This window comes from Palaemon carinicauda, chromosome 21 (genome assembly GCF_036898095.1).
Source record: "Palaemon carinicauda isolate YSFRI2023 chromosome 21, ASM3689809v2, whole genome shotgun sequence".
In the NCBI taxonomy this organism is placed as follows: domain Eukaryota; kingdom Metazoa; phylum Arthropoda; class Malacostraca; order Decapoda; family Palaemonidae; genus Palaemon; species Palaemon carinicauda.
The window spans coordinates 50,436,235-50,463,028 of NC_090745.1; the positions used below are offsets into that span (position 1 = coordinate 50,436,235).

Sequence of the window (26,794 nt, forward strand, 5' to 3'; positions counted from 1 at the left end):
ATTCAGTCATTCAGCAACCTTTTAAGATATTCCGCTCACTTGTCCTTGCCTTTTCTACTTTCAACAACCTTTCAGTTTCATCTTTCACTGCCTCTTCACTTTTTGATCCACCCCCCTTACTCTCTTCACTTCTTTCCTAAACTTCTTATTCATACGACCGACCTCTTTCTCTCTATATTTTTCATACTTCTCTACACCATTACTCTGCAGCCCTTCTTCAAATGCCCTCTTTTTCTCTTCCACTTTCATCTTCACTCCTTCATTCCACCCTTCACGACCCTTCCACATGCGGCCTCTTGCCACACATATCACTTACAATCCCAGAAAAATTCTCTTTTACTTACTTCCACTCTTGTAGATCAACAGTTTCTCTTCCTTTCCCGAATACATAAAAATCTTTTTCCTATATTAAACTTCACCATTGCCTTTCAACATACATTAAATTCACAGGAATTTTCTTTTTTCCTGAAAATATCCTGGAGCTCCATCAGTTTTCTTATTCTTAATGTCTCGTGTCAGACTTTGTCAAGACAATAAACACATTTTCCTTTAATTCCATGCCTATGTAATGTTTATCCTATATACATTTGCACCATAAGGTTTTAGTGTATTCAGCCAATTATATGACATATTTTTCCAATTCCACGTAGGTATGCTGTACACATATCAACCAACTAGTCCACATACCATTATTATACAAATTCCCCAAACATTATCTAATATCCTAATCCTTGTTTATTACAATTTGAAATTTATAGTTTTGTACCTTATATTCAACATTAACACCACATTATTAATCACTGCTCTTATTTTCAACATTTAGTTCTATTAAGTATATGATCTTTCTTCTCTTAAACCCTTTTTCATCATACAAGAAATTACAAATATATTCCATCACCACGAAAATCTGTGTGTACATACGAGGTACTGTGTAGCCAAAAGGTTCGACAGAATGCAACTAGGGGCATGAGTGTAAGCAAATGCAACTACTGCACATGTAAGGTGAAAGTATGGACTGGATGGATATGTGGGCCACCATCATTGGGAAATAAGGCTTTATTGTGCAATATGATATCTAACTCACCTTGAAATGGCATTTTTGACACTCACAAGACTTATTTTCGTGGTACAACAACAAAGGAAGAATCAGGAGTTTACTGTTTGTTTCATTAATTTCTATCATTCTCTTACCCTTTGCTTTATATTTGATATGAATGGAAGAGTGACCTAAGTTGTTTAGGATCAACTGGAAGATTTCAATAAAAGAGAGAGCAGGATTATTATAGTAAATCCCCTTTTTCTGTTGTTTCATTAAGGTTGTAAGGTCAAGAGATGACCATTTAATGTGCCTTAAGGAGCAAAGACAAGTAACCCTTATTTATTATTCTATACTCATAAAACTTTGTGTAATTTGTTTAGAGTATATAGAGCTACTCCCATGCCAAATTTAAAAAAAAAAATGGTTATTTTTTTTTATCGTTATAACGTTTTTTGTGTTTGTTTTTTTCATAATTTTTGTTAGAACTTCTAGTGCCTTATATTTCCTTTAATTTGATTATTCAGTATTTTTTTATATTAGTAATACTTGCAGAGTTATTCCCCTCCCCCCCAGAAAAAAATTATGTAATATATAAAAATTTCGTGAAGAAAAGTAAAAAAAAAATTAGATTCAACCTAAAGGAGCCTTTCTACATTATATATAAATGCCAGCTATTTTTGAATTTTGAAAATCCATCAATAAATAAAAAAGTCTTAAGGATTTATATACACTCATATCGCTCAAAATTTAGTTTCGAGAAAACTTCACTTGAAGTTTTAACATCATTCACACATGAATCATTTTCACTGGGAAGCACATTTTCTTCAATAAATAACCATTTTTATATCAAAAATTTTTTTTTTATTATATTAGCTTCCTCTTTGCACTTGGGTGTTGCATAAAAACTTCCAGATTTTGATAAAAAAAAAAATATGCAATCAAGTTTTTTTTTTTTTTTTGTCAAATTTCACTTGAAGTTTTGGCAACATTCAGACATAGATGTTTTACTGTATAAATTGCTATTTGCATTTCATAAAATTTTTTTTGATCAATATAAGCCAATTGTTGCAAAATTTTGTAGAATACCATGCAACAATTATAATTATTTAATGCATCATTTTCCACACCACCCATGAGGTATCATACTGGGCTCGTTTTCTTACGAGTATCCCCAGTTTGAAAAAGCCAGCAAAGCTTATGCTGTCGAAGGGGATCAGTTATCGTACGGAATAAAGCATAAATATTTGCAACTATACATTATTTGCAAAGTATATGATTAAATGCATGGAATGGGTTTCACGGAATTACAAGTCATGCGGCACGCCCCCTTTACCCCGTTAACCCCCCCCCCCCATTTTTTTGCTTTAAAGGCACGAAATTAAAAAAAAAATTCATACGTCTGTCATTGTCAACACTATGTAGTTGCCGGAAATGCAAAAAAGTGAAATTCGGCATCTGACACCTAAATCAGCTATTTTTTGCGGTACACTAGCCCCCTTAACAGCAAGTAGTCTATCGTTTTCTTATTTGTTAACAGCAGTCTTTCTCCCTCACTTTTAATTTTTCTCAAACATGGTCATTCGCTTGTCCGTCCCATCGAGCATTAACTGTAAAAATGGGTTATTTGTTTCATTTTGTTACTGAATAAGTGATTTCCATGAGCAAAATGGACGCAAAGAAACATTAAATTGCCTTTATATTGCAACGTATGTTCGGCAGTTAGGTGCCACAAATGGAAATTTATCCCTTTATATGTGTCTTGGATTACGTACGAATACCAGGTGAGATAATTGTTTACATTTATTCATTCGTCACATTCATGAATATCATATGTCCATGTTAGTGTTTGGTGCAAATATTTTCTAAGTCTCTACCTTACCTTTAAATCTTAATAGGCTCACAAGAGTTTAATACAATTACGTCATAGTAACTATGTTCAAGAGATTTCACTGGGGATAATTTTCTTAAGAATGGTTGGTATAATCATAGCTGTGAAAAATAAAAAGGGAATTTTGAGTAACTGTTTGTAAATTCGGGTTACAGAAATGTTCTGGGTTTTTATTTCTATTATTTGTAATTAACAATTCTGGTAAAACCAACATGCATGTATAATGTTACAACTGCATTCATGTTAGTTTAATGGCCTGCATTCAATAATGTACTTATCTATATTACCACTTTTCTTTTTATTACATAGTATCATTTCCCCAACATTGTGCATTTTAAAAAGTTTCAGAAATTTTAGCACCGTAAATGAGTGATGCATAAGATAAGAAATAAAAAACTGATAATTTGTGACACTGTTCATTCAAATTCAGCCCAGCTGCTAAACTATTTTATTGATTTTTATAACAATCGATTCGTATTTTAACATGGTTAAGAATTTTTCTTGCCATTTACCTGTATGATTAGGACTATAGAGTAGCTTAATTCTATCTCAATTTCCGGTTGATTTAGGAATATTGATTATTAGGCGACTCTATTATTCGTGAGAAATGTGTGAACATAGGTATAATGGAGTTTGGTTTACAACAGCCAGTTTCTTGTATATATCACTCTGAAGGTAGACTCGCTGGAAAAGTTCCACATTTCTTGAAAATTTATCTACATATATGTTTACTAACCATTACCATGATGAGAATAATAATGTTTTTTTTTGTTCTTTTTCTTTCCAGACATTGGATGGCTGATTGTAACCTTGAGCCTTGTGGGTAAATTTGGCATTGCCGCTGCTTTTGCTATCATATATGTCTATTCAGCCGAGATTTTTCCAACAGAGTACAGAAGTGTGGGCATCGGTGCTTGCTCCATGTGTGCTCGGATTGGGGGATTAATAGCACCATTTGTTGCATATACAGTGAGTTGTGTTACTTATAGTTTTGTTAATAATACAGTTATTGAAATGAGGATTAAAAGTCTTATAATTTGTGGAATGTTAGACTTGTTACTTTCTAGCAGTTATTTGATGTTTCAGTCTGTGATTCATGTCGTAAGTTGAATGACTATGGTATTCTTTATATATTGATGATGAACCCCATTTATCAGAGCATAAATATCCTGACAGTGACCTTTATTGTATAGTTTTGTCGTTCTGGTTTGATCAATATTCATGAGAAATTTTTAGTATAAATTTTACTTTGAAAACAGAAAACATAAAAGAAGAAACTGTTCTAAAGGGATAGGAAGAATTAAGTGCATTTTAATCAGTTAATACTATTAGAATAGGATAGTAATAAAGTGTGGTAAGAATTTAATGCCAGTGCTAGAACTTATTCCAAGCATTCTCAGGTAGCTATAAATTGGAAGTCTAATTATTGCTAAACATTCAGATGTTTGTTAGAACGAAGGTATATGTTTATTGAAACTTAACAATGTAAATGCCTTGAGGATATTCAAGTCATATTGAAGTTTTTATTTAGAGTGGTAAAAAAGAGCAGTAATTGATAAGAGCACAGAACCACATGCAGAGGGCCTTATTAGTGAGGAAGTGATAAAAGTGGTTAAAATATTCATGTATATTTCTTTCTCAATATACATAATGGTGGAAATCCTGTTGGATTACTCAGACATCTGTGAAATCCTCTACTGTCTACCAGTGTGCACAAAATAAGGAAATATCAGGCTGTGATTAGAATTATATTGATACATGACCATAAGTCATAGTTCGGCTTTGTTATGATTCATAAGTGACAGACTAGAAGATAAGAAAGGTAGCTGTTGTGAAATTGATTGAGAGAGAATGAAAATAGGTTCAAGAAATATCAATATGGATCGCTAACGGAAAAGGGAAGAACGGAAGAATAAAAAACCCATGGCTAAGAACAGAGTGGGACTTTTGGGTGCGACCTTTTGGGTGCCACCTAACAGTTGAGCACGGCCGTTTGAGCGCTATTTGATTTGGCGCCAGCAAAGTATTATTCAAAACTTGAAATGTAGAAATAATTTGTCGATAAATTCATAACTATTCCAAACTTTAAAACTTTTATTGAAAAGTAAAAATCATTTGTTGATATATTCATAAAAAATCAAAAGTAAAACCTTTATTGAAAATTAAAAATTGGTGCTTTCGTATGCGATCTCAAAGTCGTGCTTTTGCTTTGGCATACGATCTCACCTGATAGTAGCAATCTTCCTTCACTTTACGGTGAAGCAAGAACCATTAGATTTCCTAAAAAAAATATATATATATACCTGGAATAATTATCTAAGAAATAATAATCAATCATTGATGTTAGCATGCGCAGCTCAACATTACCGCTTGCCAGTACATACTGAGCTTGATGTTCTTTTTTTTTTCGCGAGCGAAGCGAACCTGCGGTGAAGCATGAACCATTTGATTTTTCATTATTCCTGTTATTTTTACCTTTTAAAATATTGAAATCGCATACCAAAGTGAAACATTAATTTCTGAGATCACGCCATAAATGAGATCACATGCCAAAACAGCACCTAAAAATTTTCTGATAAATTCATAATCATTCAAAGCTTTAAAACTTTTATCGAAAAGTAAAAATAATTTGTTGATAAATTCATAATCATTCAAAACTAAAACATTTATTGAAAAGTAAAAATAATTTGTTGATAAATTTATAATCATTCAAAACTTTAAAGCTTTAATTGAAAAGTAAAAGCACACCCATAAAATCATACACTAAAAACCTAAAAACCGTTTTTTAATTCATTTGGTAATTATGAACAAGGCTTCGTTGGCAAGAACAAAAGCGACTGTGCAAACAGCTAAACGAGGAGAAAGCTAGTTTTCCTCTTTCTAAATGTGTCTACCATCTCTCAATTTATAATTTATATATTTTAATTTGGTCCATCCATACAGCTTATGGATTATTATTAGCAAGCAATAATAATAATAATAATAATAATAATAATAATAATAATAATAATAATAATAATAATAATAATAATAATAATAATAATCTAAGAAAGGAACTGCAAATTATATGTGTACTCTTTGCCATGGATACCTGGGTAACTCCCATGGGTGCATTCTAGCAAAATGATGATTGTACTGTTGCGTAACACAATTCATACAATTTCTTACAAATAATTCAATATCTCTATCTACACCTGTCCACCAGACGAAAGTTCTTGCAAAAGTCTTTGATCAGGCAATTTTTTGTGATCAGATAAATCATTATTCCTCAGAGAACGAGGAATAATTACTCGTGATCCCTTCATGATACAACCTTGTGTTATGCTCAATTCACTCCAAATATCCTGATATGGTTTACAATTTTCCTAGTTTCCACATAAGTCCTTGCCTATTATCAAACTCTCTAAAACCTTATTAGGTCTTAGGTCTTTCTTGGTATTGTGCGCAATATCCCTTGCTGTAATGGGTACATCATAAACTGAAACTAATGATATACTGGCATCATACTCTTCTGGTGCTTTGTCTATTGGAAATCTAGATAAAGAATTTGCATTACCCATCGTTGATGTGGGACGATATTCTATATCTTAATCATATGCGGCTAATGTAATGTAGTCTTGCAAGTACCAACGTAGGTAAACTTGCTTTTGAACACAATATTGCTAATAGAGGTTTATAATCTGTAAAAAGTGTGAAGTTTTCCTTTCATAAAGATACATATGAAATTTCTTAACTCCATACACTAATGCTAAACCTGCTTTTTCCAATAAAGAGTAATTCCTTTCTGCCTTGTTCAATACTCTAGAAGCGAATACAATTATTTTTTCTGCTCCATCTGGCATTACATAAGATAATACTGCACCTAAACCTATGTTTGATGCATCACAAACTAATTTAACTGGTAAATTCATTTGATAATGTATTAGAAATATAGGTGATGCTATTGTTTCTTTCAAAAACTTCCTAACAATCTTTTGTCCAATTCCACTCTACACCCTTATTTATCAAGTTATATGATGGATGTGAGATTGCAGATAAATTTAGATTGAAAATCCCATAAAATGTTACTAAACCCAAAAATGATTGTAATTCCTTAACATTTTCTGCTACCTTTATTGATTATACTGCTTTATTTATTTTTTCCTTAGTCTTGTGAATACCTTTGCAATTAATTACAAAACATAAGTATTCCACTGAATCAACTTTTAAAATACATTTGCTCTTCTTTACTCCAATATTATGTTCCTCCAACTTCTTCAGAACTGTCCGTAATTTTTTTTTTCCATGTTCTCTTTGCCAGAGACTTAAATATCATCTATGAAAATGAATACTCCTTGCATTCCTAAATAATCTTATCCATATTTTTGTATCATATAGTTGGACTACTTGCTACTCCATAAGGCAATCTCTTTGGCCTATACAAACCTAAGGATGTATTTTTTGTACATAACTCTTGTGAATTTTCATTCATTTGAAACTGATGAAATGTTTGTCGAAATAAAACTTAGAAAATACAGTATATCCTGACATAGTTGCAAACATGTCTTTAGGATTTGGCAATAGATGTTGAGTTACCTGAAACTGTAGATTCAACGTTACCTTGTAATCCCCACATAACGTAACATGACCAGTTTCCTTCACAATAGGAACTAATGGTGTACCCCAATCTGAGTATGTAACCTTTTCCCATGAACCTCCCCTTTCTAATCTTTTGATTTCTATTTTAACTGCACTTCTTCAATTTATATGGTACTGATCTTGATTTCAAAACTAAGATTGCCTTTGCGTTCTTTATTATACCGACTTTATCATCAAATACGTCTTGAACCTCTGATCGAATATCAACCACAAACACTTCATTCTTGTGTTCATCTAGTGCACCTGTAACCTTCAAAATACTAGGCCAATCTAATTTCAAATACTGTAACCAATCCAAACCTATAAAAGATGGTCCTTTACCTTTAACTATGGTTAATGGCATTCTCTCAAACTTCTGTACTTTATATTGTACTTCTATGATCGAAGCACCTTTTACCTGAATATCAAAACCATTATAACATTTCAAAACTCAATTTGTACCTTCTAATAACAAATTAGGAAATGTTTAGGTGTTATCTTAGACATAACTGATACATCAGCCTCTCTGTCAAATTGCATTATAATTGGTTTACCATTTAAGACCACTTCTACCCATAGATATTTCTTTGCATCTCCATCTTTGTTGACAAAATTTATGCAAAACGCAAAATCACTTTCTTACCTATCCTGATTGTCATGAACCTTTTCCGCATTATTCTCCTTGCCTTTAGTATCAAGTGTCGCATTTATTTTCTTTGCGTACTGCTTAAAAACATCTAAAAAAAAAAAATTGTAAAATGGACCCTTTTTCTACAATTCAGGCATGTCTGTCCTGTTGCTTTGTGTGCAACATGATCAGTTTTACCACACTTAGAGCATCTGGATTTTTTCTGTTGTTTTTTAATACAAGTCTGATTCTGATAATTGTGAACATTAGAGGTTGGCAATTTCCTATGACTAGGATTTTAAGTATTCTTTCTCTGATTCTCATTGCCTTTATAATTTGAGCCTATCTTGCTAATTTTAGAATTTTCCATTCTATTGTTTGTAGAACTCCCTAGTATATTACTTTGCCTATCTGACCTTTCTAAAGCTCTGCCTATAATCATTACCTTTTCTAGTGTTAAATATTTATTTTGCAGTAACTTTCTTCAAAGCTCATGCGATGTACAATGGGCAATATCTTGATCTATGACAACATTTTCTTACGCTAGAAATTTACATGAAACAGCTAAATTCTTAAGTCTAGTCACAACTGCATCTAAGCTTTCATTTTCTTTCTGATATGGCTGTGCTGTAAATTGATACCTTTCAAAAAATTCATTGGCCTATGAGCAAAGTATGTGGTAAAAGCCTTAATTGCAGCTTCCCTTGTGTCTTCCGTAGGTTGCAGTGTCTTAAACACTTCTTGAATCTCTTTACCGGCTGTGTGAAGTAATAATGCCTTCGTGCAGCTTTCATACTACCTAATGCTTCTAAATATACCTAAGTATATGTGCTCCTCTGGTTGCCTGTAGTTTCCCGCTACAGGAGTTTAAATTCTTCTAAATGGCTCTTCTTCTGCTGCTGCTTCTTCTGCGTCGTCTGCTTGAGTTTGGTTCCCTCTAGATTGTTGCCAAATATACTGTATGCACTATAGCATTATTTTGTTTGATAGAAACTAACCTTGCAAGTTCATTGCTCCTTCAATTTCTTTTCTGTCTTTGTTTTCTTGTCTGCTCGTCTGTCGTTCCTCTTTCTCAGAAAACAAATCTTCTAAGTTCATTACTCCTTCGATTTCTTTTACTTCTTCGTCCACTTGTCCGCTTGTCTGTCGTTCCTCTTCACTCAAGCTTAATCTTGAGTTCTCATCTTGTGTATCATCCTTGAATCATTTCCTTCGGAAAACAAATCTTCCAAATTCCTTTCTTCCAGATCCAGTGTTTCTTTGTCCTCTTGTCCACTCGTCTGTTGTTCCTCTTCGCTCGGGCTTCCTCTTGAGTTCTCTTCTTGCTTACTATCAAGGGTATCCTCTTGTTTGGAGACAAATCTTTTAAATTCATCACTCCTTCGATTTCTTCTTCTTCGGCAGCCACTTCCTTTTTCATCTCCTAGTCGTTACACCACTAGGAAACAGAGACGGGTAGTCCTTCTCGAGTCCAGTCGTAGGACTATACCTCAAAGGTTTCTCCATTACAATGGAACAAGGCACCAATAGTAGGTAAAGGAGGAGCTTATCACCCATCTCAACTATCACCATACTGATTACCTAATTGGTTAGAAAACTTTCCTTTATTATAACCATATTTTTCTCCATTTCTTTTAGTTCAGCTTTGAATATAGTTTTAGAGGGTATCAGAGATTTTCTCAACCAGTATATAACTGAGCTAATGCTCAGATCTATATCTAAGTGAAATGTCCCATTTTTAGAACCCAAGCATTTTAAAGCACCAGAATATTAAAAAATGGCATCATTTACACTATGTTTAGACTTATCTAGCCTCACAGTTTTTATGAATATAATAGCACCTAGAGTGCTAGAGTGTGGACGTGTTGTGTGGGGCTCTGTCAAACACCCCCTGAGTCGTGTTTTAGCTTTGTGTTTCTCGCTCAGAATATCATTGAAAAGATATTAGTTAGTCTTATGGAGAAACCTAAGTGATGAGAAACAGTACACTATGTCTGTTCCTACCTATGCCTGCCTCATATGTAATAACACGGAGGGAGAACGGAAAAAAAATGGATAGTATGTGAATGCAATAGACTCTACCATAAGAAATGCGTACATAAAGTGACAGCCATCACTGATAATGAATGGAATAACCTTGATTGGTTATGCCCACACTGTGTACGTGAAGCCAAACAAAACAATTGGGTAATATCAGAATTAAAGGAAGATGTGAACATGAGAGATCTGGCCCTGAATGAACGCGATGCGAAAATAGATGACTTGGAAAACAAACTTGAGGACCTTAGCGCACACGCAGCAAATTCCACCAAAATCACCGACCTCGCTGAGAAAGTTGACATTCTTGCCATGAATATGGAATCAATTAAAGCAACACTTCAAACATCGATAGACCCAAAACCGGATAAACCGACATTTGCTGACAAAGTTAAGGATAAATTCTATTGATAATTAAGTCAACTAATACAACCACTAAAATTACTGAAAGAAAACATGAGGTTGAACAAGCACTGGAAGACATTCCTATACTTAACACGAGGTCAACTATGAATGGAAATGTTGTAAACTTTGCAAAAAAATATGATCAAAGAAGAGGCGGCAAACAAAATTCAGACATTGGTGGCTGACACTGAAACAAGAAAAATCGGAAAACTAAAACCAAATATAATGATATGCAATGTATACAATGATGAAGATGATGTAGTAAATGCTTTGATTCAAAGAAATCGCTGCCTGGACCAAATCCAAAATATAGAAGAGAAGATAAGTGTAGTCCTGAAGAAAAATGCCTCGGGGGTGACCACTCACTATGAGCTGAAATGGATCCTGAAGTTCGGAGGGCTATTCATGATAATGGGGAAAAAGTTTTTCTATGATGGGGTATCTATAACATACATGATAGGTACCACGTGATCACCTGTAACTACTGCCAGAGGAATGGACATTTTGAAAATGATGATAAAGTCTGCGGGAAATTTTCAGGGAGACATTCCACCAGGGAGTGTAATTCGCAAGTGTCAAAGCGTATAAACTGCACAAAGTTAAACAAACCGAGTGACCACACAGTAAATTCTAGAGACTGCAAAGCTTATGACTTGGAATCGGAAAGACTAGCAGAAAATACTGATCATGGTTACTAGGGATGTCATAAACTTTGGCTATGTAAATATACAATCTGTAGGTAATGAGACTGATCAAATTTGAGAATTGATAAACGATAAATATATGGATATGCTAGCATTATCTTACATGGTTAAATAACTTGGACAAGGCAAAGATCACTGAAATTTGGCAGGTCTAGTGGGGGTGTCGGACTCTTTATTCATAAAAGTTATTCGAATCTCAAAACGTTGAAAATAATTAATGTAACAAGCTTTGAATATATAGAAATAAAATTTACGCCCAAAAACAGAAGAATATCCTTTGTATACAATACCTGATCTGAAATGATAAATACTCTGAACAAATAAGGTAAAATGACAGCGGAGGTCTTGTAGAAGTAGGGTTCTACTGCTATATGGGAACGGAAAAGCAGCCATCAAATTGAAGTCAGTAAAGTATAAGTTCACATGCCTTTTTACTTAGGAAATTTTCATAGTTAAATGTTAGTTTATACTTGAAATTACCAGTAATACCTTCAATCCATATTCTACCATTTGGAACTATTTTAATAATAATATTATTATTAAAAACTAAGCTACAACCCTAGTTGGAAAAGCAGTCTGCTATAAGCTCTATAAAAGCTCCAACATGGAAAATAGCCCAGTGAGGAAAGGAAATGAAGAAATAGATAAACTACAATAGATGTAATAAACAATTAAAATGAAATATTCTAAGAACAATAACAACATTAAATTAGATCTTTCAAGTATAAATTATAAAAAACTTTAAGAAAAACAAAAGGAAGGGAAACAATATAGAATGATATACCTGAGTGTACCCTCAAGCAAGAGGACTCTAACCCAAGAAAGTGGAAGACCATGGTTCATAGTCTATGGCACTACCCCAGACTAGAGCACAATGGTTTGATATCAGGGAAAGAGATGAACACATTCTTGGACCTCTTCCTTCTGGGTTTAGGCTTCATATTGTCAAAGGTCTTCTTAGGCAGCACAGCAACTTTAGAATCTGCGTTTACTTGGGCACAAAATTCAATCTTGCACCAGGAATACTAAAGCTTGACCAGGACCTCTTTCTTTTTGTTAATGATGTAAGAGTTTATCTTAGTGCAATTCATATGAGCACTTTTGTCCAAATAATTCTCAGATCCTGAATAAGAATCTTTCAATCTTCCACTCCTGACAGCCTTGCCTTGTGAATTTTGTTTCTAGTTTTTCATAGAGTATCAGACAGTCTTCAAAAGGCAGTGATGTCCACGTTCGTGACATTCTTGATCTTCTGCAGAACTGAACCACCATCCAAAGGGATGTTGATATCTACAAAATAGAATTTTTTTAACTTCTTACAGGTTAACCAAAAAAAAAATTATCTCTGCGAACTTTACATGCTGGCCAGTATGGGTTGAACTTCTTGTTGGATACTAAATTCATATATGACTGGCTGGGTGACATTGCTGAATTACTTTTTAAAGTAATGGATCATTGAGTCGTGATAGTCTGTCTCTTAGAATGTTATCTGTTATTCACAACTTATCCTTTCTCTTAACAACTCATCATATAGTTGACCATAATTACAGTTCTTTTATTTATTCCTTAAATCTCTACTAAATTTATCTATACTGTTACCTTCTTATGCTCTTATATCAAACATATATCTTTCATAATCTCTTGGGCCAAAGTGCTTCTGTAAACCCTTTACTAGTTCGTTGTGTTCATTATTTTCCTCTTCAGAAATAGGCAGTGTGTTAAAGATATCTATCACCACAATGGAGAAGCAGTATTACCTTTACCTTACCTTTCATCACAGTCTTTTCTATCTTATATAAATCTTAATTTCTTGGAAAAAATCTTTTACAATTTTAGCCAACGTTACCCTTAAGAGATAAAGGTCCAGACAAGGTCTATAGAATATAAGGTCTCTCCACGCTTAGCTTATGTTGGGTTAAAACCCGACCTGCCATATGTTGCTAGTGCACGTTTCTCACACACACCCGTACACTGTAACGTATATTTTTTTTTTTTTTTTTTTTTTTTTTTTTATATATTATATATATATATATATATATCTCGCTCTCACCATCGCTGATAACAGAACCTATTTAAATTTGCCTTTACATGCACAAATCTGTTTGAATTTTTTTATATTCTTGCTCGGAATCTCTTGTATATAAACTCATTATCTGTTGAAATAAAAATCAATTGCATTCCTCTCAAGTCTCTGTTATAGCCTAACAGCCCAATCACACAATTGGTGGAGCTGGTTACTCCGGGCTCACCAATTGCGCAAGTGGTCTGTTAGGTTATAACAAAGATGCGAGGGGAATGCAAACGACTTTATTTCAGCAGATAATAAGTTTATATAGTAGAGGTTTCGATGAAAAAAAAAAGAGAAAATACCGTTGCAGTGTACGAACGTGTGTGAAACGCGCGGTACACTAGAAATTCGTGATGTCACCCCGCACGAGACTGCAGGGTAGGTCTTAGATATATATTAGCATTTTCTGTGATCTGCATTAGATAGTGGAAAATAAAACACATTAAAGCTTTGAAAACAACGGAATTATGTCTCGCAGTATGTCTAGACCAATTAGATAATAATGTTTTTATGGTGTGATATATTACTTTGGTTAATTAAAGTTGAATTTTATGAACATCCAATTGTGTGTTTAATTTGTGGTTCACACAAACTAGATTTTTAAAAATCCTGGAATTGATTCTCTATGTACCTCCAGTATTATTGAATACAAGGCCAGCATAACTTTTTAAACTTCAAATAGCAAAAAGTACCAAATTATTTGGAGACTTAGCTAAATGCAAAACTAGTTAAGGTCGTTATATTTCCATGTTCACGTTCCCGAGATCATGATAAATCTTATGTTATTAGTGATATAGATTGCTATTCTTGCAAGTAACTATTTTTATACATCGCAAAATACTTTAATAAAAAATAGACCGATCATTAAGATGGCGATAGAATAATAATAATGCTCGAATTTGACAGTTGGTGTATTCTTGTAGATTTTTTGCACCTTTTCGTTTCTAAGATAATATGATTTATATTCCCCAACTTCTAGGAGTGGGTAGTTGATAAATGACTTTAGTTTCTTATTCATTTTCCCAACCTCTGAGACAATTTAAGATTTGTGATTCTCTAGATTTTGAGCCTTCCCGTTGTGTAGTTGGTCGGCCAAGAGACTTCTTTTCCAGTATAATTTTAAAAGGAAAAAAGATTACAATTATCTGTGAAAAGCCGAAAAGGTTTCTCACTCTCTCTCTCTCTCTCTCTCTCTCTCTCTCTCTCTCTCTCTCTCTCTCTCTCTCTCTCTCTCTCTCTGCTGTATATTTTATAAAACTATAGAAAATTATAGTATAATCTATAGACAAACATCTGTGATCTTTAATTTTTCTTTAACCAACACTGGAGTACCCACTCTTCTCATCAGTTCAAAAACAACTGGGTGTAATTCATTATGCTTTAAGCCTGCCTGACACTTGCGCGCATTTTTACCACGCACTGGGTTTTTTCCCGCACTGTTCACGACCAGTTCACGACACGTTCACGCATAGTTCACGACAAGTTCAGGCGACGTTCACGCCATGACACGAATTGGCTCGCCTAGTTCACGAGAAGTTCACGACATGTTCAGTCATCTTTCCGCATCGTTCACGCATCGTTCACGCCAGTTCACGACTTGGCCACTCCATATAAAAACGGGGCTTCTCCAACCCGAGGACATTCTTGGATTGGCTTCAGACGAGACTACAATGCTTTCTGTCAGAGACACCATTACATTGAGGAGAAGATACCTATACTTGGCAGCTGCTGTAGCATTTGTTGGAGTGCATCAGAAAAGGCTGGCAAAGGAAAAAGAGAAACAAAAGCCAACCCTACCTCGAAGAAAGATACAAAGGAAAGTGTGGGTCAGGGAATGGTTAACCAGAAGGCAGTCGTTTGGACACTATGACAGTCTATTGACTGAACTCAACAAGGAAGATCCAAGGGGCTACAAAAATTACCTCAGAATCACACCTGACCTGTTTCAAGAGATGGTTGAGAAGTTAACCCCGCACCTCCTGAAGCCGTCCACCTTCATGAGGGAACTGCTTCAAGTTGGACTCAAGCTTGCGGTCACCCTCCGCTTTTTAGCCACTGGAAATTCCTATCAAAGTCTGCAGTACAGCTTCAGGGTTGAAGCAAGTACCATCAGCAAGTTAATACCCGAGGTGTGTAAAGCCATCATCACGGCCTACAAGGACGGAGTGCTGCGTTGCCCAAAAACTGAAGAGGCCTGGAAGGAAGTTTCTGCCAGATTCACCTCCAGATGGAATTACCACAACTGTCTGGGGGCTGTGGACAGAAAGCACATTGCCATAAAGAAGCCACGCAATGCTGGCTCTTACTACTACAATTACAAGGGCTTCCACAGCATTGTACTGATGGCAGTGGCAGATACTTCCTACAAGTTCCTCTATGTGGATGTTGGGGCAGAGGGTGGTGCGTCGGATGGAGGAACATGGAGCAACTGTTCTCTGCATGATGCTGTAGAATACAACAGAGCTAGAGTGCCTCAACCAGAACCAATCCCTAATGATGACCACCCAGTGCCCTATCACTCCGTTGGGGATGACGCCTTTGCTCTCCAAACCTGGATGATGAAACCATTCTCCCATCGGTCACAAGTCCTACGAGAACGCATATATAGCTACAGGTTGTCTCGTGCCCGACGTGTCGTTGAGGATGCCTTTGGAATTTTAAGTCAAAGGTTCCGTTGCTTCTTGACGACGATGCAGCAGAAGCCCAACACCATCAACCTGATCACCATGTGTGCCTGTGTCCTGCTCAACCTCGTCCTCATCAAATACCCAGGTGCTTTGTCAGAAGTGGACTACGAAGATCCGGACACACATGCTCTGATCCCTGGTGCATGGAGGAATGAGCAAAACCTGCAGGGTCTGATGACTCTACCCGGCCATCATATCCAGAAGGATGCAAAGGATCTGCGAGACTACCTTTCACATTACTACATGTCCCCTGCTGGTGCTGTCCCTTGGTAAGAAAAAAATGTAGTACCTCCATGAGCTGTATAGTTGTTCCATTTTGTTAATAAAAGAAAGGTATCTTTTTCGTTTTTATTTTTTGTTGCCCCTTATTTTTGTTTCAATAAGAAAGCATTTGATTTACATATAAATAGCAGACATAAAATATGTACAAGTATTAAGAAAGCATTTTATTTTAACATTAAAACAGCAAACAGAAAAAATTTGTTTTTCTCTTCATTTTAAGGTAATAAAGAAGAATAAGTATGTTGATGAAATAAAACATCATTTTATTTTTACATTCAAACAGAAAACTTAAAAATTTCTTGTGTTTATTTTTCAGTTCATTTTTATTTAAAACAAAAGTTTCCTTTTTGTTTCTCTTCATTATAAAGTTATAAAAATAGTTTGAAATAAGAAAGCATTTTTTTTCACATCAAGACAGCAAATATAAAAATATATTAGGTTTATTTTTCTTTCCTTTTCATTAATTTTTTCGTTTCCTTTTTGTTTCTCTTCATTATAAAGTTATAGAAATAGTTTGAAATAAGATATCAATTTTTATTTACATTAAAACAGCAAATATGAAAATATATTAGGTTTATTTTTCTTTCCTTTTCATTAATTTTTCGTGTCCTTTTTGTTTCTCTTCATCATAAAGTTATAGAAATAGTTTGAAATAAGATATCATTTTTTTTTCCACATTAAGACAGCTAATATAAAATTTTGGGGGGGTTTATTTTTCTCCCCTTTTATTATTTTTTACTTTACTGTTTCTTTCTTTGTATTTTAAGGTAATAGACAAAAATAAGTGTTTGGGAATATATAAATATTCTATTTACATTAAAACAACATATATGTACAAGTATCACACTCCATTTATGTACAAATATTTATAAGTATTTAAATTTCCTTGTCCTTGACTGGTGGGGTGTCAAGTTCCTTCGACGAGTAGAGGGGTTCGGGTGTCATGGCCTCATCTAGGTTGCTGTCGATGGTCCCCGGGGTCAGGACAGGGAAGGTCAATGGACTCTTGAATGACGACAGCGACGTTAATGAAGCTGCTGGTGAAGGAGCCTGGACAAGGGTGGGTGACGACACTGACGCTGATGGTGAAGTCATCAGGACAGGGGTGGATGACAGTGGAGTTGGCATCCCTGGGTGCCACTCCGTGGTACGGGGCAAGGAAGAAGGGCCTGAATGTGGCTTCCAGTTATGACTGGCTGGACGATGCTGCTGCTGCTGCTCTGGCTGTGCCTGCGAGGGTCCTGGTTGAGGGGACTGCCAAGGTTGCTGCTGCTGAGGGGGCTGCCAAGGTTGCTGCTGCTGAGGGGGCTGCCAAGGTTGCTGCTGCTGAGGGGGCTGCCAAGGTTGCTGCTGCTGAGGGGGCTGCCAAGGTTGCTGCTGCTGAGGGGGCTGCCAAGGTTGCTGCTGCTGAGGTGGCTGCCAAGGTTGCTGCTGCTGTGGGCCTGCCCAGGTCACTGATGGTTGTTGCTGTGCCTGCTGGAAGACCTGACTCTTGTCCCTGTAGCGGTGTGCAAGATTGAGGCACTCTATCTGGAATTTGTGCCATCGGTGTACTGGGATGGCACTCATGTAGCCTTCCAGCAGGCACGCAAAATTGTGCACAATCTTGTGCTGGCCCATGAACGTTGGGGCCGCCGATTCTGCTTTCGACATAATCTGAAACATAAAAAATATCATATATATATATATATATATATATATATATATATATATATATATATATATATATATATATAACAAACATTGTAAGAATTTAGTACAGCATTTTAATGCAACAGATTGCATATGTCAAAAACAATGAATACTCACATTCCTCAATGTATTGCTAAAATCCTTCTCCGACACACAGGTGTTGCTGTGAATGGTGTCAAGTGTTCGGCTGGACCCCTTCCCCTTCCCCTTGTCCTTCCTGGTGCTGGTAGATGCATGGCTGTGAGAACCTGTCGACCTCACATCATCGTTGACATCGCTGACTGTCTCTGCACCTCCTTCGGAGCCACGAAATTGCTCAGTGGAGACTGTCTCTCCCCGGACGATGTGCTGAATGAGGAACGACCAAGTGTCCATGAGGAAGTCATCACGACCACTCCTTTGGGCCTGGCCAGCTCCACTCTTTTTCTCCCTTTTCATAATCTTCCCAACCTTCGTCCTCAAGTTCTCGTATTGCTTTTTGCATTGTGCACCAGTGGCAGGAGGATCCAGCTGCCTTCCTATATCTTCCCACCTGCTGTTCTTCAAAACCTTGTTGATCCACTCCTTATGTTTCTTGTCAAACAGCATGGGGTTCTCCTTGACAAGGTTGGCCAACGTAGTCTCCCTCTCTTCTGTCCACTGGTAGTCAGGGATGTCCTTCTTAGACACCCAAACCTGCTTCTTCTTTAGTTCATCATCACTGGATACCTGGCTCTGGCTTGTATTCTGCTGTGTCTCTGGGATGACCAAATCGAGACTTGAAAATGATGAATGAGGAGAATCTCGATCAGCGATCTCCTCTATCACGTCCCTTTTCCTCCCCCTTCCCTTTGGCTGTATACTTTTTGGCATGTTGTCTCTTCGCTGGCGAGCTCTGGAATGGCTAGGAGTGTCCTCAGACCTCAATTTATATACCCCCTAATCCCCCTAATCCCACGAGAGCTCCACTGGCGGAGTAGGCGCGCACTAGCGTGAACCATGCGGGACCTCGCGTGAACCGGCGGGAACTGGCGTGAACTGGAGTGAACAGTGCGGGAACTGGCGTGAACTGGAGTGAACGATGCGGGAACTGGCGTGAACTGGAGTGAATGATGCACGAACTGGAGTGAACTGGAGTGAACAATGCGAGACAATGCGGGAGTACAATGCGTGACAATGTCAGTGGGAAGGCTGCGATGAGCGAACATGTCGTGAACTGGCGTGAACGATGCACGAACTGGGGTGCACGATGCGTGAACAATGCCTGGAATGCGAAGCATGGCACGCATCGTTCACTCCAGTACACGCCAGTTCCCGCACTCTTCACTCCAGTTCACTCCAGTTCGCGCATCGTTCACGACTATTTCACGACTATTTTTGGCGTGCCAATGCGTGCCACAAACTTTAAACATTTCAAAGTTCTGGGCACTCATGGCACTCATGCCACGCATCGTTCCCACACTGTTCACGACATTTTCACGACTCGTTCACGTGAGTTCGCGCATCAATGCGTGCCAGTGCGTGCCACGAATGCGTGCAAGTGTCAGGTACCCTTTAGAATCTCATTTCCAAGCAAGGTAGTTATGGACAACACTTACTTATGAGTTGCTGTCACGGACCCCATTACCCTGTGTACCTTTTCAGCAATAAGTGATGGTGGTAGACTACTCTTCATTTTTTTTTTTTTTATTAATATTCCTTTACAGAATAAGAATGGCCATACCAATATCTTCTTAGGTATACATCTTAGAACTTATCTTATAATACTCATAAGTATAACACCAAATAGGCCATCAAGTAATCGAAAAATAGACCAATTAAATTGCATCGTTGGAAAGTAATTGTTACTCGTTATGGATGAAGCTCGCTGGAATTAATAACTACCAAGAGTTGACGCCTTTTTTGAGAACTTGTGTCACTCAAGCTGATAAAATCTTGAAGTCTCATGATTATACTAGTCTTTTCCAGCTAAACATAAATATCTGACCTGAGAACAATCTTTGATACAAGCAATTTGGAGTTGGTACCTTACTTCTTGAAAAAAGGTTACCATAATGGGGCATTTGGCGCCCAATTATCTTCTTCTATGTTCCACGACCCTTACGCGGTGATTAGCATAAGGAATAACAGGGTCACATACTAACTATAGTTTTTTTTTTTTTTTTTTTTTTCCCGAGGCATATTTGCACCGACTCGCAGGGGTGCCCCTTTAGCTCGAAAAGTTTCCTAATAGCTGATTGGTCGGAAGAATTTTTTGTCCGAATACCATCATTGTTTTCAAATGATCACCAAGTAATGTGAATCGAAACTTATTTATTAAGCTAAATTCATCCCTTAGATATACGAAATTTTCCGAGCTAAAAGGGCACCCCTACGAGTCGGTGCAAATATGCCTCGATAAAAAAAAATTGACTATAGAGTGACCCAATTTTGGAGAGGTAATCTTTGCATACTACGTACAATTAAAGGCTTGGTGGAAGGCTCATGCTTATTTTAAGAAACATTGCCCATGGTAACCAAATGAATTTATTAATAGATTCAATACATTCTGCAAGAGCTTTTCTTTTCAAGTGACTCCCTATTCATCTCTGTGAAGATTCATCAGATGTTTTGAAAAGGCTATCTTACTTGAAGTGACTATCATCTAATCATATTTTTTGAAAAGACCACCAATTGTTGATATACGGAAAAGTGAACCTACATAGTTCGACTTCATCATTATTCTTTCCGTATTGTTTTAGAAATGATCTTACTGCTGGAGTTGTAAAAAAGTGAACCATGACTAACTGGAATTGTCTACTCCAGTACCATATGGTTTGTCTTCTCCGGTTTAGGACATACATCTGCTACACATTTTCCATAACCATGGTCTTAACACTTGCAGGCCCATTCTCGGAGAGTCCTGTCACTGATTTTTTCAGTTTTAAATCCATCAAAGAAATATTATCAAATCAGCACATCCATAGTTAAAATGCTCCAACTGCTAAAGAAGACCTTGAAAACCAGGAAACCTTGCATATAAAAAGTGGGGTGGTTGAATTTATAGATTATATTCTAAGTAACATACTGCAAGTATTAACAAAGTCCATTAGATTTAGGAGAGATGTATATTATGTACACTAGCAGATTGACTTTTAGTCCTCTTTACACTTAATCTGAAGGACAATGAGAGAGGATACACAATTACCAAGGGCATAGACGAAAATTCTTTATAAGTCAACATGTCAAAGAAAGAAATGATAAGATTGGAGTTGAAAATTTTGGAAACTTACAAGATTTCCTTTCACGAACTTTGTGTGCACAGTATCTGCATCTATTAGTGTTTAGTTAAATTCATCCCTGAAATAGCCAATTTTAATATATATTAATAGAGGATTTTCTGATTCACTTCACAGTTCTTTATTCTTTTATATTCCATCTGGCTTGCAGTCATTTTCTGTTGTATTTTCTTTTAAACATTTCATGATACAAAATAAAGTTTACGGGTTTTCTGAAAAAAAAAATCTATATTCCTTCACTTCTAAAGGTGAGTCTTGTGCATGAAATTTACAATTTTTAAGGTCATACTCCTTAATTTGGCGAAATAATGTGCATATACTTGGAAGATATTACTTTTTTTCTGTCAATTAGGTAATCTTAAGTAATAAATGTCTTTCTTGTTATATCAAAAGTAACGTACCTGCCTCAACTATAAACACTTTTGTACATATAGATATCATATTCTTGCACTGTAATAAATTTTAAGCCCAAATAATCATTTATTATATTTTTAGGCTGAGACATACAAGCCATTGCCTCTTCTCATCTTTGGGGCTCTGTCAATTATCTCAGGAATGTTGATTGTTTTGCTGCCCGAAACTGTTGGTAGTGAATTACCACAAACTCTGCAAGAAAGTGAGGACTTTGGCAAGTAAGTGCGAGCTTGTAAACTTCCATCGAAAGGTTTCTTCTGTGTATGTTAAAAACTTATATATCATTTACTATTATACCATACGTCCAGCAAGTCGTACAAAGTGACTGAAAGGCCAACTTCTACCTTACAGTCTTGCTTTTTAGCGAAAGTTTATGTTTACTGCTATTAACTTACAATACTACTGCTTTACAGTTGGACTTTTTAATCAAAGGTTAGGCCCACCTCCAATAACTGTGAATGTTTAATTCGAGGTAAAATAATAAATATAATTTCAACATATGGTCTCCATATAAGTTGCCAAGAACAAGAGAAAGAATTATTCAGGCAAGCGATTGGGGCAAACATCTTAGAACAATGAAAGAGGAGAACTTAATCATAGAAATAGACTTGAATGACAGAGGTTGGGTTGGAATTAGAAATGAATAGAGGAGTCTATGTTAGAAATGGCCCAGAGTTTTAAATTAGCATAAGTGAACACTTGTGTTCAAAAGTTGGATAAGCACATAACTTTTGTAAGTGGAGAAGTGGAAAGCTAATTAAATTACACCCTGGTTGGAGGACTTGACAAAACCAATGAAGTGAACAGTCAGGTAATATTGGGGGAAGCATATATTTAACAACAAAGACTGATAGTGATGGATTTTAAAGAGGGGTAGAAAAACCAAGAAAAGATATCTAGAATTAAGATTAGAGACCTTAAAGGAGGAAAAAGTGAGCAATTTAGGAGGATTGTGGGAGAGAAATGATTAGATGTGTGTTGAAGGTATCTATTAGATCACTACCACCCAAACGGAGACTTATTACTACCTTTACTTCATTTTTCCTCCACGCCATTTTTGTAATTATCATATAGATCTCAAATTCCTTTAAAAGAAAATTCCGGTCCTTGAAAGACAAAGGTCCAGGTAAAATCCTACTGTCAAACATGCATATGGTACTTTGTTCTCAAGAACCAAGTACTTTTATGATTGTATTCAATCAATCTTTTTACATTCAATTGATGTTAAATAATGGATTTTGAGCGAAACGAAAAATCTATTTTTGGGTGAGATAGCCATGCCGTCCTGATGGAAGGTTCCTTCAGTAGCTTCCTAGGGTATATTTGACTACAGTGGATATTCCCAGAGAATTAAACAAAAGGTCTCCCGAATTCTAACTTCTGCACCCCACATAGAGTTTACGCTTCGAGGGGGAATAAGTGGCAAGATATGGAGGAGCCGTTACAAAGTTCTCTCCTCCGTTACTGTTATGGGCACTCGGATGACGTCATACCCATCGCCATCTTGGATGACATGGCAACCGCCTGCCATTTCATTCCTTTTAGCATTCGGCCAATACTTCCAGATACAGTAAGATAGGGAGGGAGCCTGCTAAGGCCTTTCCAAGAAAGGAAGGCGGGTCCATCAGGACGACATGGCTATCTCACCCAAAAATACATTTTTATTTTCGCTCAAAATCCGTTTTTTGGGCTCAGGCCATGTCGTCCTGATGGAAGTTTACCAGAGCATTAATGTATCGTGGATTTTCCAAATGTGCCTTCGACTTCCAGACAATATTTCCTTGGTCTTTAGGACCTAATAGGCCTACGACAACACCGTTATAGTCGTTTCCGCTTAACATATATAATGTTTGTGCTTCCTGCCCCCTACAGGGAAGAGTCGAACCAGACTCGGGAAAAGTCTCGAAGCTGCATGTTACACTGAACCGTCCCATCTGTCTAAGGAGACATGCAGGCCTCATTGCATGTCTGTAGCCCAAGTTTGTATCAAGTGATAGAATAAGTTGCATTTTAATGGAAAGGTGTGTGTAAGCGTAGGAACAAAAGTATCATTATTGTTCAATACATCATGCAGAAGAAGGGTTGAAAAAATGCTCTCACAGTTTCTTTATTAAAAATGTTTTAGGGCGAAAGAAGACGCATAAAACAATTTTAACATTTATTTAAATAAATGAGGATGAGCATACATGTGAAAATATAAAATTTGAACATACATGTAAATAGTATAAAATTGTAATTGAGAATCAGTTACATAACATAGGCACATCGACATAAGCTGAATTATTTGTAGTACCTGAAAAGGAAACCTTGCCACACATCTCAATATCCGTATGGAATTGTAATGTCTTTCTGAGAATGTTTCAATATACACTCGTGTACAGGACACGCAGCACTAGTGTTCAGTCTGTTATATCACCTTGGTATATTAGAACAGTCCATATCGCCATTACTATGACGACCACTACTTAGTAGCGCACTAGGGCCAACATATACACCCTTTAGAATTTTTAGTCCCATAAAAATTCAATGTTCCTCACAGCACTAAGTGGCAGTTTTTAGAACACTACCTGCCCCCACCACATATCGTTTAACTTCTTGCACTTGCTTCGCATAGTGCTTAAAGAACACCCTGCGATGACTTCCATCCAGTAAAAGAGCGAAGACTTTCAAAGTCCATTAGTTGGAAGAAGTTCAGGGAAGAGGCAACCTTCCTAGGATCATGACCTGCAGGTGTACTGTCAGGATCTGCTCTGCGAATGAAGTAGGTGATCTTCGCCCGTAGTTGTTTAAGTGACAAGTTTGACCCCGATGTTTCTCCTTTAAAGAGTTGTCCTCCTCCGAAGTCTGAAGTTCTGCGAAGATAGACCTTTAGACTATCCACTGGACACAGAGAGGCATCTTCCTTCAGAGGGCAGATTCTCCAGGGACTCCATCTCTTTGTGGGTAACTCGTTCTTAGCCAGAAATGTTGGGTCAGGAAAGAGGGTGAGCTCGCCCTTGTCAGCAAAGCGGATGTGGCCCTCTTCCCTAGATAATGCCATAATTTCACTATCTCTAGCCCCTGAGGATAAAGCAAACAAGAAAATAACTTTCTGGATAAAATCTTTCAGAAGGCAAGTTTCATTGTCCAAGCTTGAGGCGAAATGTAGCACTTTGTCGATAGACCATGAAATAGGTCTCGGAGGGGCCGCTGGTCTAAGTCTAGCGCAGGCCTTCGGCACCTTATTAAAGATTTCGTTAGACAAGTCTATTTAGAAGGCATAAAGTAAGGGTGTTGTCAGGGCAGATTTACACGTAGTGATCGTGTTGGCTGCTAAACCTTGTTCATGAAGGAGAGGCAGAAATCCATTGATTTCCTTCGGATTCTTTGCCTTGAAAAATGTTACCCATTTCTTCCAAGATGACTTGTATTGCCTTCTGGTAGATTTTGACTTATATTTCTCCAAGAAGTCTACGCTATTTTTCGAGATTCTAAACCTTTTCTTCATGGCAAGGGGAGAAAATCATGAGATGAAGGGCTCTGGTTTTTTATGATGAAGCAAAGACAGTCGACTTCTGAACTTGTTGAGACAGAACTGGGTCCGGCAGTTGAATCAGCTTTGGTTGTAATTCCAGAACCAGGGGGAACCAGTTGCTCCTGGGCCACTTGGGAGCCACTATGGCTGCCGTTCCTTGAAAGGATCTCATCTTGGTGAGGACCTTGAGCAGAAGGTTGGGTGGTGGGAACAGGTAAATCTTGGTCCATCTGTTCCAGTCCAAGGACATGGCGTCCACTGCTTCGGCCCGAGGGTCCTCGTACAGGGCCACGTATCGAGGAAGTTTCTTGTTGTTGCTCATTGCGAAGAGGTCGATCTGCAGTTCTGGGACTTAACATAAGATGAAGGAGAATGATTTTGCGTCTAGGGACCATTCCGACTCTACTGTATAGGGGCTGTCCTGGATAGAGCGTCCGCCGTCATATTGCGGAATCCTTGGAGGTGAACTGCTGATAAGTGCAATCTCTTCTTCTCCACAAGGCGGAGGATGGCTAATATCACATTGTTGAGTTGAGGCGATCGTGAGCCTTGACGATTTAGACATCTGACCACCAAATCGCTGTCCAACGTCAGTCGCACGTGGATTGAGGGGCAAGGAGGTAATCTCTTCAGTGTGGGGATGACTGCCATGGCCTCCAAGATTTTGATGTGAAACGTCTTGAACAGGGAGGACCAAGTTCCTTGAGTCTTGCATTGATGGGAGTGACTCCCCCATCCTTCCAGCGATGTGTCCGTGTGGATGCTAACTGAGGGTGGAGGCAGTTGTAGAGGTATTGACCTCTTGAACATCCTGGCCTTTGACCATGGCTTAAGGAGTGATCGAAGCCCAGACGGGAGTAGTCTCTTGAGATCTCTTCGAGCGTTTGATGCGTATCTTCTCCAGACTCCTGATGCATCTTTTAGCTGCACTTTCAGCACTGTGTCTGTCACCGAAGTGAACTGGAGGGAGTCGAGCACACGCTCCTGTTGATGTCTTGAAATCCATTTGTATTTGAGGAGTCTCTTGACAGACCTCGCTATTTCTCTCCTCTTCTTTAATGGAATGGAAAGACACTGTGACTGTAGGTCCCAATGTATACCTAGCCATTGGAACTTTTGAGCTGGAGATTGTCGAGACTTTTTGGCGTTGATCTTGAATCCTAGATGTTCCAGGAATTGAATCACTTTCTTGGATGCTTGCAGGCATCCCTTTTCCGATGCTGCCCACACCAGCCAATCGTCCAGGTAGGCCATTACCTGAACACTTTGTAGGCGTAGTTGTTGAACAATAGTCTCTGCAAGCTTCGTGAAGCCCCTTGGGGCTATGTTGATCCCGAAGGGCATGGCTCTAAAAGTGTACTTTCTTTTCTGAGGCCTGAATCCTAGGTCAAAGGAGATCTGGCGATTCATCGGAATGTGCCAGTAGGCGTCTGCCATGTCTATTGAGACTGTGTATGCCTTTCTGGGCAATAGGGCCCTTATATGCTGAAGGGTTAGCATCTTGAACTTGTTGTTCCCGATGACCTTGTTGAGAGGAGAAGAGTCTAGAATGACTCTGAGTT

The 26,794-nt window shown here is 37.4% G+C and overlaps 1 protein-coding gene across 1 annotated transcript in view; it reads left to right on the forward strand.

Annotated features, from left to right (window-relative positions):
• LOC137614898 (solute carrier family 22 member 21-like) overlaps positions 1 to 26,794 on the forward strand; it is a 947,260-nt gene that overhangs the window by 886,649 nt on the left and 33,817 nt on the right. The window contains exons 14-15 of the mRNA XM_068344556.1: positions 3,715 to 3,896; positions 21,800 to 21,936. Coding sequence (XP_068200657.1) covers positions 3,715 to 3,896; positions 21,800 to 21,936 — 319 coding nt within the window. The remainder of the gene's footprint in view (positions 1 to 3,714; positions 3,897 to 21,799; positions 21,937 to 26,794) is intronic.